Genomic DNA, 19,404 nt, shown 5'->3' with positions numbered 1-19,404 from the left:
AAAATCAGATGTAAAAAAATCCATTCAAAACATCATAATAATAATAAAAAATCACAACACTTGTATTCTTGCACTTGAACTAGTTAAACATCCCTGCAAAGTGCATATTTTGTAGCATTTGTAAAAATTATTATATTTTTTTTATAGATCATCTGAGCAATGTCACAATTGGGGCCCATAAATCAGCGAATTAGTTTGGGCAATTCTGCAGAGGATTGTGGTTAAAAAAAAAAACGATTGCTGATTTACGACCGAAAAGTGATCGGAATTGGTGAATCACGTTGTCCAATATGTTGGATTTCATCGACCAATTGGGGCTGTAGATTGCTAGTGTATGCCGATGTACAGACCCTTACTAGAATTTTACTAAAAAATTATTCACAGATCTGACCTTAGGATGAAAAATATCTGCAACTCACTGAGAAATGTTAGCAATGTATTATCGGATATTGTTGGATTGGAGAATTGTTAAAATCGGGTGGGGAAGCAGAATCTGCGAATCGTTTTTTTTGTAATTGGTAAGCCTGGAGTGTGGCCGGGAGTATGTAAGACAAAGCTTCAAGTATAAATAATATACGGACCCTGGTATCCTTGGGCGAAGGAACTAAATGCCCTTCCTTTGCCCAGTGGAATCTTGGACTTTTAACAGCCATTTAGTGGGTTGAACCAGCATTCAAGAAAATACAGCCAATCAATTACTCAAAGAACTATAGACATCACTAAGGTGTGAGACACATCTGCATATAACCTGTGAAGAAGCCCAATACATGTCTGCCTATGTGCTGATCTGCATTTAGACTTCAAACCACCACCCATGTCCTTACCTTACAAGTGGGATATGATCTAACGTGCAGCAAGACCCATCACTCAGTGATTCACAGGTGTGATTGTATTCCCTGCCAACAAAAAATACAAGGTTATATAGGACACATATAAGCAACATATTGGTGTGCGGCATATTGGTTATTGCAAGTAAAAAAAAAAATATATATATATCATGAATTTTGAATTTGCCCTATTAAATCAATTATACTCTGCAATATAGTTAAATTGTTCGGTACGGTTTATAAAGTCATTATTAAGCGGAGGGGGTTACATTAAAATTGGGTTAACCTTACTTGCCTACTTTTGAAAAAGCATTTCAGGGAGACTGTGAAAGCACCACCTATGAGCGCGGCGGTAAAGTGGGCGTGTACTGCTTCATCTGAGGGGCGTGTCATAAACTTGCTTTACATCCAAATGTAAATGAGCCCAAGAGCAGTTAGTAAGATCTACATGTTGATGAAGACACACTGATACTTTTAAGAAAATGCATGTAGCCATAGGGATCATTGTGTCTTATAACCAATGCAGGGAAATTATACTAATGATCCCATTTGAATGTATATATCCATTTTTTTATATATATATCACAGCTTCATAATTGGGGTAAGGTGCAATGAGGGAGATTGCTAGACTCTTCAGGGAGATTGCTACTATTTCAGGGAGTCTCCCTGACAATGAGGTAAACTTGGCAAGTATAGGTTAAACCTAGGCATGGACAGCCACAGCAAACAGTGACAGGATATAAGCATTTTAATCAAACACATACAGATACCAGAGGAATATAATAAACAAATTATACAAATTGCATTTTTCCTAATGAATTGCTTTGCAAAGTTAATTTCACACAGCATATTTACTAGACATATACTTTTAAATTTAAATTGTCCATTAAAAGTATAACTAATTTGGTTATGAAGCTGAAGTTAAAAATAAATAAAACCTCAACTACTACTATTCCAACTTTGCTTCTCAGAAGTTAATATAGGAAAAGGGGAGGTGGGTGTGGCTTGATGACGACAATTCATGTCCTGTTCCTCAACCACCCAATGGCTAGCTGGTAAGTGCTCTCTGGGAGAACGGACTGCTCTCATGGGAGTATGAGGGCTCCTCCTAATTAAGCAGTCTGCCGTAAACATACATTAAAAAAAAAAAGTGACACTAGTGAATAATCTTGAAATCAGATTTTAGAAGTCCTAATTCTAGCGACATGTGGCACTCCAGCTGCTATGAAACTACACATCCCAGCATTCACTGCTACCTTTTTAGCAAGTCCTAGCAGCTGAACTGTGGCAGAGCATACTGGGATATGTAGTTCCACAGCAACTGCAGTAACATACATTGCCTACTCCTGTTATACAGGTTACTTTATAGAGAAATAAATTGATAGAACAAAAAAGCCAGCAATGCAACTAATAATACAATTGAAAGATATGCATGTTTGATATTTATTTCCCCTGTAAAACTTGTAAGGCATATTTCAATGTCCATATGTACAGAGATTTCAATTCTCATCGCAGGGATGTAGCTCTCAGCTTAAGTGCCCAAAGCTATTCAATTGCTTGCACTGTAATCCGGCGACTAGCGGATTTCTGCTCGCACACTCCTGAGGGAGAGTGCAGAAGTCTGCTTTAACTAGTGCCTCGGTGCAAGTCGCAGTGTCACGGCGTGTAGTAACAGCATCATGCCCGGCACTTAACACGGGAGGTGCAGCTTACCGCACTAAGGGCCTGATTCAGACCTGGACGTTATGCTGCGCTCGCTCGCATTGAACGATTCTAGTAATCTGCGCATGTGTATGAGTCGCAATGCGCGTGTGCGAACCATCATTGCGATGGGAAAGTGCTCGCCCGTAGCAGGGCCGCTATTTTGAGTGACGGATAGTGCCGTTTGTGGGTGGTAACAAGGGAAGGTGCTTGAAAACGGGGGTGTGGATGTGCGAACGCAGGCGTGCCAGACCGTCAGAACGGCGTTTAATGGGTACGCATAATGAGCAAAGTAGCGTCATTACACACGTGACTGGGTTGTATTTTAGCAAGAACTGCTCGCAATGTTGTGGTGGGAAAAGGCTACCACAAGATCTGCGAGCAGCTCCGATGGCTCTCGATGTTCCCGATTAATCCTGCAACTGCCGGAGATGACGTGTGTTGCGAGTGTCAAAGGGGCGTCTTTATACAGGTGCGAGCGCATAGTGCGGCAGCTCGCTATTACTTAGTGGGCGGCTTTACGAGACGCAGTGCGAGCACATGATTTAAATAGCTGGCCCCTTTTAGCCAGCGAGCGCCCGCAAATAGCGTCCGGGTCTGAATCAGGCCCAAAGTCCCGGGCATTAGTCGCGGTAAGGTGCATCACCAAGGCGGGATGCAGTCAATTGTTACTATTAAAACTAAATATTGGAACGCAGAGTCTGAAAAACCGTGTGTTGTACAGATAACTAGAAAAATGGCCTTGATGTAAATTAATAACTGAAAATGCCCACAAGAGCACAGCACTACATACAAATACTACTCATATCATCTCTATTGCATGTGCATCTTTTACCCCTTACATTTTTGGGGTGTGGTATAAAAGATAGATAATAAAAAGGTTGACATACAATAGGTCGACAGGAACAAAGGATCGACAGATGCAAAAAGACAAGGTTAATAGGTCGACACAAATTTTATTATTAATTTTAAACTATTTCTAACCCTCCCCCTAGTGCCTAACCCTAACACCCCCTTAGTGTCAGACGCTAGCCACCCACTCTGGCAGCCTAACCCTAACCTTTTGTCAGTAAATCTGTGTCGACCATTTGGTGTCGACCTATTAACTGAAACTTTTTATTGTCTATTTTCTATCCGTATACCACATCTAAGCTAAGTGATTTTGATACAGCAGTGTAAGAAAAGAAGTGGCCACAGTTTACTGAAGTAGTGTCTTTGAGATCATCATCTCTGAGCATACAAAAGGAAAAAAAAAAAAAAACCATAAGTTATGACAAGTTTGACTTTTTTTTTTTAAAAAGTAACATACAATAAGTAACAGAAGAGTTAATCGTAAAACCAAAAGGTATTTTTTCACAAACAAATATTTAACCTAAAACATTGAAATAAACTAACAAGAAAGTAAGAGATGACTGAAATGGTCATGAGACAGGGTAATCAGCAGTTAACAAGTTTTATTCTTTAATAAATAAAAACAATTCAACCAGACCGGACCTGAATTGTCTACTACTGCTAACAGGTTACGGGCCATTGCACAACAGTGAAAATCAGAAGCTTAGGAAAAGGTCTGTTAATAACATTGATTTTCACAGTGACAATCTGATAAACTAGGACTACTATTCATGTAAAATTAAATAATGTAGATGCTGTTAATAATGGGACAGTATGTGGACATGTATACCTAAACTACAAGATAATCCACACAGAGATAATTAGATTAAAAAACAAAACAAATAAAACAAAAAACAACAGATTCTAGGGTCCACTCACGCTCTACTCCTCTACCCATACAGCTGGCACCACGCAGCCATTACAAATCACCAGGAGGCCGGGTAATAGAGGTGAAGGCTGCTAGGGATGCAGGGATAGGCAATGGACTGCGCATTAAAGGTGGCCCCCGAATGTGGACAGTCTGTTGAGTGTGGGGCCGGAGGCTCTGCTGACACAGATGGCCTTGGTCACACACTGCTTTTGATTCACTGTCAATCAGAAGCAATCCGTGGCAAGATCATCAGTGCCTGCGGGCCCCCCTGTAAGGAGTTCCTAGCTAGTCAGGAGCATCAGGGTTATATGCTGGGCATAGAAGTGGTGGTGGTGGTACAGTGTAATTAGGGGTCTCATGGGGCTCCCCTTATTACAGCATACTCAGGGGCACATCTACATTCACTATGTGTATGGAGAAGAAAGAAAACTGCAGGAGCTGCAAACGCACAGAAGGAACATGTTGGCGGTTGTTCCTCCGTATAGAGCCGCACTGGGTCCTAGTGCCTGCTTGCTACTGCGTTTAAGCATAGGCAGCGAAGAGCACGCCTCTAACAGATTTAACAATTAACTCTGCCAGTGGCCGGGACCCTTTGGCTGTCTGGGCAGGGTACGGGAGCACTGGTTATACCGTCCTGATGGGGGCCCTAGTATCTAAATGTGACTCCTTCAGGAGCTTTTTTTTTTTTAAACCTCGGAGCCTTCAAGTGTCATGATACATGACACTTCACGCCTGTTCCATGTTTGTTATAGGAATGGAATCCTAGAAGGATTCAGCCAGGTCAACTCACTACCCCTTTTCTCTTTTTCAGGTGGTGGGCACCCCACTTCCTTTCTCTCACTTTCCCACTATCATATATATTTTCTTCCCTATTGTAAAATTGTTAAAATTGGGTGAGTAGACATCTTTATTATTTATAGGCAGCCGAAATTGAGATTTCCTCTCCTCAAAGTTCTTTATTCTCGTCTGTTGGGCATCTATGTATATTTTTGTACGTAGAAGTATTGCTATTTGTATAGCTATTTTCCTATTGTGCATTACTATTATGAAGTCTCCTCTTCCACAAATAAAATTTGTCTTAAAAAAAAAAAAGGTACCATCTCCTTTAGCAAAGAAAAGCAGTAAAACTTATCATTTATTTATATGGTGCCACAAGCGTTCCGCAGTGCCATACAAAGTACATAGACAAAAAGTTGACCAGTGATTTACAGTACAATACAATACAATAGAGGACAAGGACATGATAATATACATTGCTACATTAGCGACAATAAACACCCACATAAGCAGCAGAGCATAAGCAACCAAGTATTAGGTGCCCTAGTGGGGAGTAGGAAGTAGATGAAAGTAATGTAGGGAGAAGCACAAGAGGGTAGAGGGCCCTGCTCGTAAGAGCTTACATTCTAAAAGGGCGGGGCACACAAACAGGTGTGACACAGATGGGGTAGACAGAGAAAGGAACATTTAGCAGCAAGTTAGAATGAAAGCTGGAAGGCATTAAATTGTGGGTCATGAATAAGCATGCTTCTGAAGAAGCTGGATGCATACTATCCAGTTAAACACGTTAAGAGATTCCAACCGTTGCTGCATTGATTTTGGATGTGACTCCTGTACCCTCGGACTTTGGACACGCTACACATGATTTTTGGATATATCCCTTTCTTATTGGAATCCGGATACAGCTACAAGTGGATTACCAAAACCAGCTTTTTTTTCCTGCGGTTATCTGCTAATTGGTCTGCTATACAAAGACTATTCCACTTGGTAAATATTTGCTGTGCATGAACTTTGCAATGACTTTGTCCTGAAGTAGGAGTCCTAAATTCAGCTAGTGTCTAACACATCATTTAATCAGGGGTCCTCCTAGCAGCTAAAAAGTACTGATATTAAGCTCCTATGTGATATTAGTATTTTTATATATTATTGTATGCAATAACTGTGACATATGGTATTTTATACATCAGTTTATCAATTTCTGAATATATTTTATATTTATTTTTAATTTTAATTTAAATTCCATAAATCTGTGGCACTGTAGTCTAGGACCTAGGACCCTAGCTCAATAAAATCTGGTTAGTCTGTCTACAGGAAATGAATGGCTGTTCCAGAATTCACCTGTAACCCCCTTTGAACTTGGTTGCAGGCAGGGTCGACTCTACCATTAGGCAGCATTAGGCATCTGCCTAGGGCGCTGGGATCTGGGGGGGGGGGGCACCACAGAGTCTGCCTATCACAATATTGAGGATGTCTCTGAGAGAGGCATTCTTGTTGTACTAAATGCATATGGCGGCTGTGGAACTTCTAAGATGCTGCCCCTTCACTTTCACCTGAGGGCCTGGAAAGTGGGTCTTGGTGCTGGTGGTAGGGGGGGGGGCGCAGTTCAGTAGGCTGAATTTTTGCCCTGGGTGCTGAGAAACCTTGCACCTGGCCGCAGGTATTACATCGGGGCTCGACAAATACTGGTCGCCAGGTCAACAGGCGACTGCTTTCTCTGACCAATTTAAATTCCAGATGCCAGGTCTAAAATGTCAAAGCATTCCTTAGGGACGTTGCACACGACTGTTGCATCTGGTGGTAGTCATGCTAAAAGAGGACCCGCCACATTTTGGTATTGTAGGAGGAGATTTGAGCACTCTTCATGACTGAAAAAGGACCTGTCCCATTTTGGAACTGGAGGAGGTTTGAGTGCTCCTCTTAACAGGCGGTTAAATTGGCACTGGATGATCTGCTCCCACACTCCCTTCTCATGCCCTGGACCACCTTTCCCTTTTGTTTCCCTGCTGCTTCCGCTGCCTCTGTGGTTGGGGTAGAAGGAGCAGGATCATATCTGGGGGCACTGATAGCAAAGGCCAGGCTTTTGTAGACCTGTGCAGGACAAAAAAAAATGGCATAGCCATCCATTATTTGCATGTTATCAGGGGCTGCATCTCACCGTGGATCATTGGGCTTATCTGCTGTCCTGAAGGCTGGTTATGTACTTTAAATTCCACCAAACCATAATTGTTTTATATTTGACTATAGTTTGCATATGTAACTTTGAATCTTAGCTATGAAATATTGTCATTTAGCTATACGTACTCAAGCACCTATGGCTTCCATTGCCAAATTTAGCCTTTGCATGTGGCACAACTTCACCATCTAGGGGCACTACTGTGTGGGGCTACAGTACAGTCTCTTGAAGCATTTATTATTCATCCTATAGATTGTAAGCTTGCGAGCAGGACCCTCGTACCTTAATGTATGTCTTTTATGTATGTCTGTCTGTCTTACCACCCAGTAAAATGTTAATATCGATTCAAATTGTAAAGCGCAACTAAATTTGCTGCGCTACATAAGTAACTGTAAATAAATAATAAATAAATCATTTATTAGAAAACAACTCACACAGTCTCTCAGGGGCCAGAGCTAAGAGTCAGACAGAGTCAGGGGCTGCTGTGTTGCCCTGCCCACGGGTGTTTGAGCATGTGTAGCAGTAGTACAGTTACCGCATGCACCAACGCCGACTTGGCTGCCTACTGGGTCAGGGACTAGTTAAGGTAACAGCTGTCACAACTTTTCTTCAAATTCACAACCCTGTTGAACAGGGAGCAAGGATGAGTCTCAGTGAGTGGGGAGGATGCGTGTAGTACCACGCGCCACCACACCGAGCTACTGCTGCTCCTCCGTGTGTCCCGGGTCTTCTCTACCCTGCACTCACAGTCCCAGAATACCAGGCACGACCGCGACGACATCACAGGGGGTGCCGCACCAGCAATCTGGGATAGGGATGGGCAGAGCGATTCACAGTACTGAGTCAGTGCAGTGTCTCAAGACACAACTCTTTTAGATTTTGCAGACTGCACTGCAGAGCTGTAGCAAGCAGGGGCACCGTTGACAGCTTCGTCCACCACAGCCCAGTGGAGATCATACTTCCCCACTGACTCTCCCGAGTCAGTGCACACACCTCGAGCCCCGGCAGGTGCGGCACAATACTGAGTGGGTCGCTGACAGCTCCGCCACCGCAGCCTAGCACTGCTGATCATACTTTTGCACTCTCTCCCAAGTCAGTACACACAGCCCGAGTCCCAGCTGTAGTGGCGCAACTGCCGAGTGAGTCACTGACCGCTCCGGCCCCGCACTGCTGATCATACTTCTGCACTGACTCTCCCGAGTCAGTGCAGTGCACACATGCCCCGGCGGTAGCGGCGCCCATTGACAGAGAGACTACACACCAAACTTTGAGTGACTCGAATCACTCGAACATTAAATGAATCAAGTAATTGTGTCGTGACATTCACTTAGTAACCATCTCTAATCTAGGTGGCAGTGGGAGTGAACAAGTGGCCATCTTGATGGCAGTACCGCGGTGGTCTCAGATGGCGGCGCTGCGGCGGGCAAGCATGGACGAACACAATCTAATTAGACGGCATTATTAGGGACACTGTGGCTGCACCCTTAGGCCACAGTGCCCAGGGCAATAGCCCTGCTTGCCCAACCCTAGAACCGCCACTGCCTAGACAATTCTACTGGCTACTATGTTTTGGCGTTGGCTCCTGAATCTTACGGTGTGACCCATCGATGTAGTGACTGATATATGGATACATCGGGTGAGCCATAAACACTGCACGAGCTGGTGAACTACATTGCATCGTTCATTGAACTGTCCCATCGGCTGTGCAGCTCAGCAGATGCGACGGATGACAGGCGGCAACGGCGGATTGGGAATATAAAATATACTATGTGTACGACATATATCATTCCAATCCACCTCAGAACGTTATATCATACGATACATCATATAGTGTGTACCCAGCTCTAAACCTGAGTCCTGCTCTCCTCTATATGAGCAGTAGGAAAAAAAAAAAGATGCAAGGGTTAGTGCAAATTAGAAAGCTATATAGGTGTTACAAGAGAGACATGTACCAAGTGGGAAGTTCATGTGAGGAAGGTTCACAAAGGGGCCAGAAATAGATTTCAAATTCTGCACCTAGGTAACAATTAGCAAAACGAACTGTACCAAGCTCCATCATAAACGTAAAAAACAGAGAAACGCGATATGGAAATCGAAATAGGCCATCAAACTAAGAAACCACAGTACGAGATCTTCCTTCAATTTCAAAATCGACAGGTGGCATAAGAGTAATCCAGTCTATCCTGCACTGTTCAAACAGTAGCACAGCCTGATACAAAGGAATTGAAGAAGATGCACAGATTGACATAAAGGGAATAGAAGTTACTGATGAAGAAACCAGCTCCAGACTCAATTAAGTTATAATTCACTGTTCAGAGGTACCCTGATATTTCTCTCCAGCCAAGTTAAATGTAAAATTTAATAGAGATTGCTGAAGCGGGTTGGGTACTTGGATGCCAGTGCTCAGGATCCCGGCGGTCAAGGTCAAGGAATGCTGGGATTTGTAGTTCAACAACAGCTGGAGGGACGCTTATTGCCCACCCCTGCCCTAGTGCCTAACCCTCCCCCTAAACCTAATACTTACCGTCAGGATGCTGGCGCCGGGATTCTGATTGGTGTCGGGATTCCGGCGCATCTCCAGGACTAGGGAATCTGGGGCACTTATAAAGAGCATTGACTGCAGTCTGTTGAGCTGCTGTCACTTGTCCTGTTACTGGAAATTATTCAATCAATCCACACTACACCCCTACAGAGCTTTGCGATTATTAGCACACTTGTAGTCTGCTGGCTAATGGTGCATACACACGGTCAGATTTTTCCTTCAGATATGAACGATAACGATTTAAAAATCATTCAGTCGTTCATATCTGAAGGAAAATCTGACATGCCTGAACGATGGACGATCAACGATGAGCGTTCCCGTTTGTCAGATAACGATATCTGACATCTGATGTGTTTGCAGTCAGACTTGGACGATTCCATTCATTTTAATGCAGTCAAAAATCGTTCAATCGTTCAAATCGTTCAAAACTTTGGTAAAATCATTCAAATCGTTCAATCGTTCATCTGACAAATCTGACAAGTCTGACAAATCTGACCGTGTGTATGCTCCATTAGACAGAAACGTAGTGTCAAGCAGTCAATAAATGTCGAAATGCAAATTCTACAGTGCACCCAAGCATTTGGACTTTGCTTACTTTTTAAAGCACATTGCAGGCTAATCCCTGCATGGATACACATGCAGGCTTTATAAAGCTTTAAATTTTTTTAAGTTCTTGAAATTCCATACTACCAACTGTAAGCCGCAAAATACAAACCAACCGACTATTTATTACAGGTGAGATCCATATTTTAACACCACACTTCATTAATGCTTACAGGGAGCCAGAAAATACGAGCCTTCACCTAATTAATCCCCTCCCAAAATCTGATACCCAAACAGTATAGAGCAGCAGTTTCAAGTGTCGACATGTACTTAACAATGCACATTCACAGGCACAGCGTTACTATACACAAAAGAACCACGTACAAATACAAAGGGCAACCTTAGGATCACTAAACCCATTATAAGTTGCTATATAAGTAGAAACAATGTTAATTTACATTTTAGTAGCATTTTACCAAACTATACACTCCACTTGGAACGCAATGCGATAAGAGATCAAAGAAAAAAAAAAAAAAAAATTGTCATAAGAGCCAGCCGTCAGGGAGATGACCACAAATGTACTGCACATCAGAAAACACCCACATTTTATACGTGTTACATGAGGATATTAAAGGCAACACAGGCAGTGCTGAAAGTCTGCAAAACCAATGAATAGTTCAATTATTAACATATGTTTTCAAAAATATATTAGTTGCAAAAAGGTTGAACTGTTAGAAAAAATATGTGGATTGTAAAAGCCTATACTAAAGAATGTACGCATGTTATATAATGCACATGTAAGTTTACGTGCAATATCAAATCAATGTATGCTCACAAGAACAGCACTAAATTGGACTGGATGACAGTGACTTTCTACAGCGACTATGGTGTCAGGAGAATGCAACATTATACAGGGAACAAAACACTAGGATTGTCAAGCCAACAGTTTCACCACATGTACATCTACAATATCATCAACTTTCACAAGAGCACCTTCATGCCCCATCAAAGCATCTGTGTCTCATAGTTGTCACATGATGATCACTGTCCGAGAGACTTCAAATATTAGCTGAACTGTAATGTCCTTTTGCAATATGCTTACTGAATACAGTAAAAAGGGGAAATAAGCACACGATAATTGCATGCAAATAACCAATGACAAGTTTAGTACACCAAATCCAAAACAAAACCTATATGAATGAAGATATGATAATTGCTCAGACAGCACTCACTGGAAGGATTTGGGATTCAGCATGTGGCTACTTACTGTATAGCGGCTTGTTAAGCACCTACTGATCAGTGCACCTAACCCAAAACATCCCCGTATCTACCCAGGTGAGAATCTTGAACTTCAATGGTTTCTGGCATGAGCACCCTGTCATTAAGATATTTGAGGAGATTGATTTAATATAGGAGTCTATGTACTAAGCCTTGGAGAAAGATAAAGCACCAATCAATCCGCTCCTGTCATTTTTTTAAACACATCCTGTAAAGTGACAGTTAGGAGCAGATTGGTTGTTTCTTTTTCTCCATCCACTTTCTCTCTCCAAGGCTTAGTACATAGGAGCTCATTCAGACCCACTCGCTAGATGCGTTCTTTCGCACCCAGCGTATGCAAATCCGGCAAAGTGATGGCACGGTAGGCAACCGCACGGCAAGACATAAACATGCCTACTATGTCTTGACGTGCGATCACTTTGTGTATGCAGACGCCCACCAGCCTGTCTTAAAATGCCCACTAGCGCACGTAATCTCCAGGAAGTGTATGCAAGCATCGGGTAACATCGGAAGTAAACGCAGCACTTGAGGTTGGCCATACCCTACCTCCCAGCACTGTGATCACTCGAGTGTAAAAAAACAGCCAGGTAACGCGTACAAAGACGCTTCCATTTAATTATGCATGCCTCTGAAATTGTGTTCGCACCTCCACTCCCCCGTTTCTAGTGGCCTGTCCCTGTCACCACCCGCTTACGGCTTCTCCTGTCACTTACTCTGCTGGGCAGCCTATGCGCAACGAGCGAACGCATCCTTATCGTCGCAGTGGTTCGCGTACGCATGCGCAGAATGCGAACATCGGCCAGCTACGACCAAACGCTTCTTAGGGTCCTGGTCTGAATCAGGTCCATAGATCCCATAACAGTGTAATTTAGCTGCTTTGATCAGCTGACCATTTGAGTTCAGCTGTAGTTTGCCATAATCATTACAATCAGCAGGGTGAGATGGATGTGAAAATACGAACTGTGGAAATTACAAAGTGCGATTTGTAGACCAGTTACTCAAAAAGTATGTGATTTCCATCCTGAATGACCACTACTCCCAATCTGCACTCACCCTCATGCAAAATCTGTGTATTTAAATGTATGTGATTTCATGATGTGTTTGTTATTGGTATAACTTGTCCTGGGGATGTTCTTGAGGGTAGTGTGGTTTAATGAGCATGTGTTTGATCAGCTGACCAATTGAGTTCAGCTGTAGTTGGTCAAGGAGCACTGGCGTCACTAGGGGGGTGCGGGCCGCACTGGGTGACACCATCTGAGGGTGTGACACCAAAATAGCAGAGCTGCTCTGCTATTTTGGTGTCACCCCGTTGGATGGTGTCACTGACATGGAGAGAGGCAGGGAGAGATTGTGGGCTTCCCCAGCAGCTGCAGGAGCGCTGGGGAAGCCCACTGTGTGCAGAGAACGGGAGGCGGTAATGCCCCCAATATCGGCACACATACTTTCCCACGAAGCCACGCCCCCTTTCGAGAGCGCACACCTAAAGCGCGCACAGCAATTAAGCCTTTCCACACCGGGTGTCACTAAGGTAAGTGACACCTCTTTCAAGGAGGTAGTTGACATCCCAACTGTCAGGATGCCCGCACTCAGAATACTGTCGCCAGCATCCCGACAGTAAGTAGTGGGATTAGGGAGAGGGTTTTGGTTAGGCACTAGAGGGAGGGTTGGGGTTAGGCACTAGGGAGGCAGGGGGGGGGGGGGGGTTAGGCACTAGGAGGGAGGGGGGGTTATGCACTAGGAGGGGGGGGCGGTAGGTTAAGTTTAGGGTGCGGAGAGGGAGGGGTAGGGTCAGGAGTACAATTAGGAGACTTACCGACAGGTGTTGGTATCCTTGCCCTGTCAGGATGTTGGCGTCAGGATTCTGACTCCTGGGATCCAGAGCGCCGCATCCTGTACCCAACCAGTTTGTCATAATCAGACTGACTATTTCTGTAGAATCAGTAGGGGCGGCTGGCTGAGGAGTCAGCTGGATGTGGAAAATACGAAGTGCGATTTGTATAGAGTTGAACAAACCTTGAACAACATCGTACCTGCTCACATGCAAACCTGTTGTGCCATTACATTACACAAGCCTGCCATCTTAAGCATGTTAGATAAAGCATGGGGCTGTAACAGGAGTTTGAAAACTCTCTCATCTCTCCAAGGGTATAATAATTACATGTTCCATACCTGATGCTATCATTTCTGCCAGCCTGCACTTTCCACACCTGGTATACAATTAGCCCAGATATTATTGCAGGGGGCGAAAAACGGGGATTTTTCGCCATAGTTTTTTTCCCCCCATTGCCTATTATTTCCAACGACAAACAAAATATTTAGTCCGAAAACATAGGATCCGTGTAAGCTCACAGACCTATGGGTTCTTGTCACTGTCGTGAAGAAAAAACTGCACTTTCATGGATTATTTTTCAGTAAAAAATGCACGGTAAGTGCCAGCGTCGGGCAGCACTTCAGGGCTCACTGGATAGGCCCAAGACGATCCATTAGAAGCACTACTTTAGTGCTGCTAATTAAATACTGTCCATAGTCTGTTTTGAAAGTTTGTTTGCAAACATAAGCCTGCAACAGTCCCCTCCATTAATTAGCTTGCTGAACAAACTGCTCAAATACCCTCCCCCTATACCTGCTGACCCAGTGTCTCCTACAAAATTTGTCATCTGCAAGGCCTGTACACACAGGCTTGGGGATGTAGTTAAGCGGCCACCAGTCACAATCCCGACGGCAGAATCCCGTAGGGATTTATGACAGGCGTCGATTAGGTTAGGGGGCTCCCGGGGAGACTTAGGGTTAGGTACCACCCTGGGAGGGTTAGGCTAGGGGAAGGGGGGGTTAGGGTTAGGCACCCCCGCAGGGAGGGTTGGGTTTAGGGAGCGGGGAGGGGTTAGGTTTAGGCACCCGTGGGGGGAGGTTAGGGTTAGGCATCCCTGAAGGAGGGTTAGGGGGGAGGGGAGGGTTAGCGTTACTTACCTCCACTGTCTGGATTTCCTCCTTTCAGCCTCACGTTGTCGGTATTTGAACCTAACAGCCAGCTTTACAATCCCATTCCCAGGCTTGGCCTGCCATCTTCAAGCCTGCAGCTCAAGCATGTCAGACAAAGCATGTCAGACAAAGGCAGAGCACTGCTGGAATGCCAGCGGCCGTCCAATAGAATGCGAGATAGAAGCCTGAGGCTGCCCAGGCTTTCAGTGAGTGGTCGGCCAGCGCAAAGGCTGCAGGGAAGAGGGGGCATACGGAGGATTATCTGAGTAGGAGAAACTGCTGTGCAGTGCAGTGCCGCTCCTCTGCGTCACAGTCTGCCATCAAAAGGATCATCTTACCAGATGAATATGAATATATATATATATATATATATATATATATATATATATAGGTCGAAGTGGGAATTTCGAAGTGGGGGTATGGACGCGACTATGTGTCATGAGGGGTGAGGCCACACATAGGCTTTGCAAGAAAAAAACAAAAAACACACACACAAAAACACACACACACACACACAAAAACACACACACACACACAAAAACACACACACACACACACACACACACACAAAAACACACACACACAAAAACACACACACACACACACAAAAAAACACACACACACACACAAAAACACACACACACACAAAAACACACACACACACACACACACACACGGCAATTCAATTAACATGATGTGAATAGCACCTGGAAGGAGTTCCTGGAACCATTCAATTGTTCCCCTGTGTCTGGAAGTCGGGAGATGCCGTTTAGCATGCCTTAAGCCAGGTGTTTACGTGCGCTAACTGACATTTTCCACCTGAAGTGCCGGTTGCAATGCTGTTAGCACCGTGCTAAACTGAAAACCAGAATCGCTGCTGGCACTTTAGTTGGATTTCTGCTCGCACCCTCAGGAGGATGCGAGCATAAATTCTGTAATTGGAGTAGCAGCGGGGTCAATTGAATAGCTCTGGGAACCCCTTCCCAGCGCTATACAACATCATGCTAAATTGAATAGCCCCTAATAGCACCAATAGGAAAATAAAGAAATACATTGGCCACAGGAAAAAACCACACACACACACGTCTATTTACTAAGCAGTGTTAGGAGACAAAGTGAAAAGTGATAAGGTGCCAGCCAATCAGCTCCCAACTGTCACTTTTCAAACACAGCCTGTGAGATGACAGTTGGGAGCTGATTGGCTGGCACCTTATCACTTTTCACTCTGTCTCATAACACTGCTTAGTAACTAGACCCCATAGACTTTGCATGAAAAAAAACACCACAAACACATTGGCACCGATAAGAAAATGTTGTGGGGTACACAGGAGTGGTGAGGTGCACAGGTGTGTCGAGGCACACAGGGGAGGTGGGGTACACAGGGGTGGCGAGGCACATAGGGGAGGTGGGGTACACAGGGGTGGAATGGCACACAGGGGAGGAGGGGTACACAGGGGTGGAATGGCACACAGGGGAGGTGGGGTACACGGGTGGCGAGGCACACAGGAGTGGTGGGGTACATAGGAGAGGTGGGGTACACAGGGATGGCATGGCACATAGGAGAGGTGGGGTACACAGGGATGGCATGGCACACAGGAGAGGTGGGGTACACAGGGGTGGCATGGCACACGGGAGAGGTAAGGCACACAGGGAAGGTGGGGTACACAGGGATGGCAAGGCACACAGGGAAGGTGGGGTACACAGGGGTGGCAAGGCACACAGGGGAGGTGGGGTATACACTACAGAGAAAGAACTGAAAGCTATTATTACTCACAGATTGCTGCAACAGCTTAAGAGTAGGCTGTCTGACCCCAACTAGGTGGCGTGGAGAGGGATCCATCCAAAGGAGGAGGGAAGCAGGGAGAAGTGCAGGAGTTAGTGGCACCAACAGTTGTACTAGGGAGAGCCCCAGCACTAGAGTCCAGCTCCAGTCCTCCCTCAGCCAGCCACAGTAACCCTCCCGCGGAAGACAGTATGAGGGGCTGTCTGGCTGTGACTCCTGGTCCTGAATCCTGCGGGGGTTGGGTGGCGGCGGGGCACAATGAGGGGTATTCAATATGAAACGTTAACTTCACTGTCGAAGTTAACGTTTTCATATCGGAGTTTTTACCTGCGTTAAAGTATCGGGCGCGCTCCCGCTTATACCCGTATTCAATATCAAATTAACGAAAACGGGAAACTCTGAAGTTGGATTTGCGTAAAGTTACGAATTTTTCCTTAAAAAAATTGTAAGACCCCCCTAAAGTTGTAAAAACATGGGGGAACACTATGGGTACCCCCGTTTTAGCCTTTAATTGAAAGTCGGGGATTTAAATAGCCGCAGCAGGTGTTTTTTCCCGACATTGAAGAAGTGATGCAGAAGAGCACTTAGGTTATTTTTTTCGTTTTTTTAAGTGGTCCCATCAAATTTGGGGTACATGAAAATGGGTACTAGCATATTTTTATGTCCCTAAAGTAAGTTTTTAAAAATTCTGCATTTGTGCACCTGCCGCTATAATTCTATTCTAGAAAACACCTGCTGCATACTTGCAGAATAGCCCTGAACCTATTTCCCTATTCTTAAACAATTTTTTCCCATTTTTTTTTTCACCCCAATTTTGAAATTAATTTTTTGGGGTGTCCCTATTTTTTTGTAAAACTTTTTTTGACACAGTTCTTTTTTAAATGTCATTCCCAGGGGTGCAGGCTAATTTTTTTAAGCCTGCACCCCTAAACCCCAATTCTGCACTTTTTTTCGACACCTATTCAATGGTGAAAAGTAATCCCCGTTTTTTATCAAAGACTTTTCAAAACTGCGATAAGTCTTTGAAATTGAATACGGTGTAAAAGTAAAACCTGCGATAATGACGTCATACCTCCGATATTAACGCAAAAACGATGTTATCGCACCCATATTCAATACCCCTGAATGTCTCTGCAGCGTGCAGTGGATGCTGCAGAGACCTTCAATACACCCGGCACGGAGGGGGGGGGGGCGGATGGACACCTGGCACACGCGGACGGGAGTTACTGGACTCTACAGCTTTGATGCTGCAGAGATCTTCCGGCGGGGGCGGGGAATGGCTCACGCTACATGTTAGGTATTGGGCAGGCAGCGGTACACTGACTGAGCCAGCCGCTGCCTGCCTGGCGGGGGACGGGCGGCGGTGGAGGCACAATGTCTCTGCAGCGTGTAATAGATGCTGCAGAGACCTTCAGGCACCCGGCACTTGGATGGGGGGGAAGGCGGACTGTCACCCAGCACTCGCAGGCAGGAGTTCAGGGGCGGGGGTAGGCTCCGGGTACACACTCGGGATTGGCCGGGCAGCCGCACACTGAGCCAGTCAGAGTCACTTACAGAAGCGGGCCGAGCTTGTAGCTTTCCCGCTCAGCCCTCTTCCAAGTTCCAGTTAGGTACAAAAAAAAAAAGTTTATTGGTTGAAGTGCCGGTATGCCATACCGTTGCATACCGGCACACTTCGTTTGGCATATATACAAAAACAACCTATCTAGTTCAACATTTCACTTCCTAACAAAACTCCTAACAAACACTAAAACTAACTAGATAGGTTGTTTGTTTATATACGCCATGAGTGCTGCCAACCATTCCCTGCTGTTTATTTATTAATACTATAGATGGCACCTGGGATATATTTATCCCAGGTGCCATCCATATAATGTTATATCCTACATCTTATATATATATATATATATATATATATTTATTGCAGAAGAAGATACCAGCACTCCAAATATATTATTATACTAATGACTGATGCCACTATGAGGGAGGTTGTGGGGGGAGGCGGGCGTATGGGCTTGTGGATGGGGGGTGGGTGGGAGAAGGGGTGTTTGCGGGATATTGAGGGGGGGGGCCTGCCCATTTTGTCAGTCCTGGGCCCCACAATTTCTGATGGCAGCCCTGCATACACACACTCACACAATTTTCTTTATAAAGTACCTATATTTAGAACAGAAAACAAGGATTATTTATATTCAAAAAGTGATTGATGATGATTCCAAGCACTAATTGTTTTGGTAAAAATTTGCTACGCTAAAGCTGGTCATGCATCTACATCTGGCAACATATAAGAGCAAATGACAATCGTCTGTTAGCTCTCAAATGCTGGAAAACGGATTAATGTGTGCTCATCAGGGCCGGCCCTAGCCCAAATTTTTTGGTAAGCGAGTAGGTTTTTTGGCGCCCCCCCTATGCAGTGCCCGCGGTAGTGGTCCCCCCTGTGCAGTGCCCCTTGTGCCCCCATTAGTAAGCTTATACAGTGCCCCCAGTAGTAGTCCCCCCTCTTGTAGTGCCCCTAGTAGTCCCCCCTTGTAGTAGTCCCCCCATTGTTGTGCCCCCAGTGGAGGTTCCCCCCCATGTAGTGCCCCCAGTAGTAGTCCCCCCCAGTAGTAATCCTCCCTTCAAGTGCCCCCAGTAGTAGCCCCCCTTCAAGTGCCCACAGTAGTAGTGCCCCCAATAGTAATCCCCCCTTCAAGTGCCCCAGTAGTAATCCTCCCTTCTAGTGCCCCCTGTAATCCCCCTTCAAGTTCCCCCAGTAGTAATCCCCCCTTCAAGTGCCCCAGTAGTAATCCCCCCTTCAAGTACCCCCAGTAGTAATCCCCCCTTCAAGTACCCCCAGTAGTAATCCCCCCTTCAAGTACCCCCAGTAGTCCGCCCTTCTAGTGCCCCCAGTAGTAATCCCCCCTTCAAGTGCCCCAGTAGTAATCCTCCCTTCTAGTGCCCCCTGTAATCCCCCTTCAAGTTCCCCCAGTAGTAATCCCCCCTTCAAGTGCCCCAGTAGTAATCCCCCCTTCAAGTACCCCCAGTAGTAATCCCCCCTTC

At 45.0% G+C, this 19,404-nt stretch overlaps 1 protein-coding gene across 1 annotated transcript in view; it reads right to left on the bottom strand.

Moving 5' to 3' along the window:
* The window catches only part of LOC148541929 (transmembrane protein 150A-like), a 178,576-nt gene that overhangs the window by 94,634 nt on the left and 64,538 nt on the right, over nucleotides 1–19,404 (bottom strand). Inside the window, exon 3 of the mRNA XM_088473540.1 lies at nucleotides 825–896. Within this exon, the coding sequence (XP_088329666.1) occupies nucleotides 825–896 (72 nt within the window). The remainder of the gene's footprint in view (nucleotides 1–824; nucleotides 897–19,404) is intronic.

Source organism: Taudactylus pleione, unplaced genomic scaffold (genome assembly GCF_031769625.1).
Source record: "Taudactylus pleione unplaced genomic scaffold, aTauple2 ptg000016l, whole genome shotgun sequence".
Classification (NCBI taxonomy): Eukaryota; Metazoa; Chordata; class Amphibia; order Anura; family Myobatrachidae; genus Taudactylus; species Taudactylus pleione.
The sequence above is the reverse complement of the archived record's forward strand: the minus strand, read 5'-3'. Positions and strand labels throughout refer to the sequence as shown.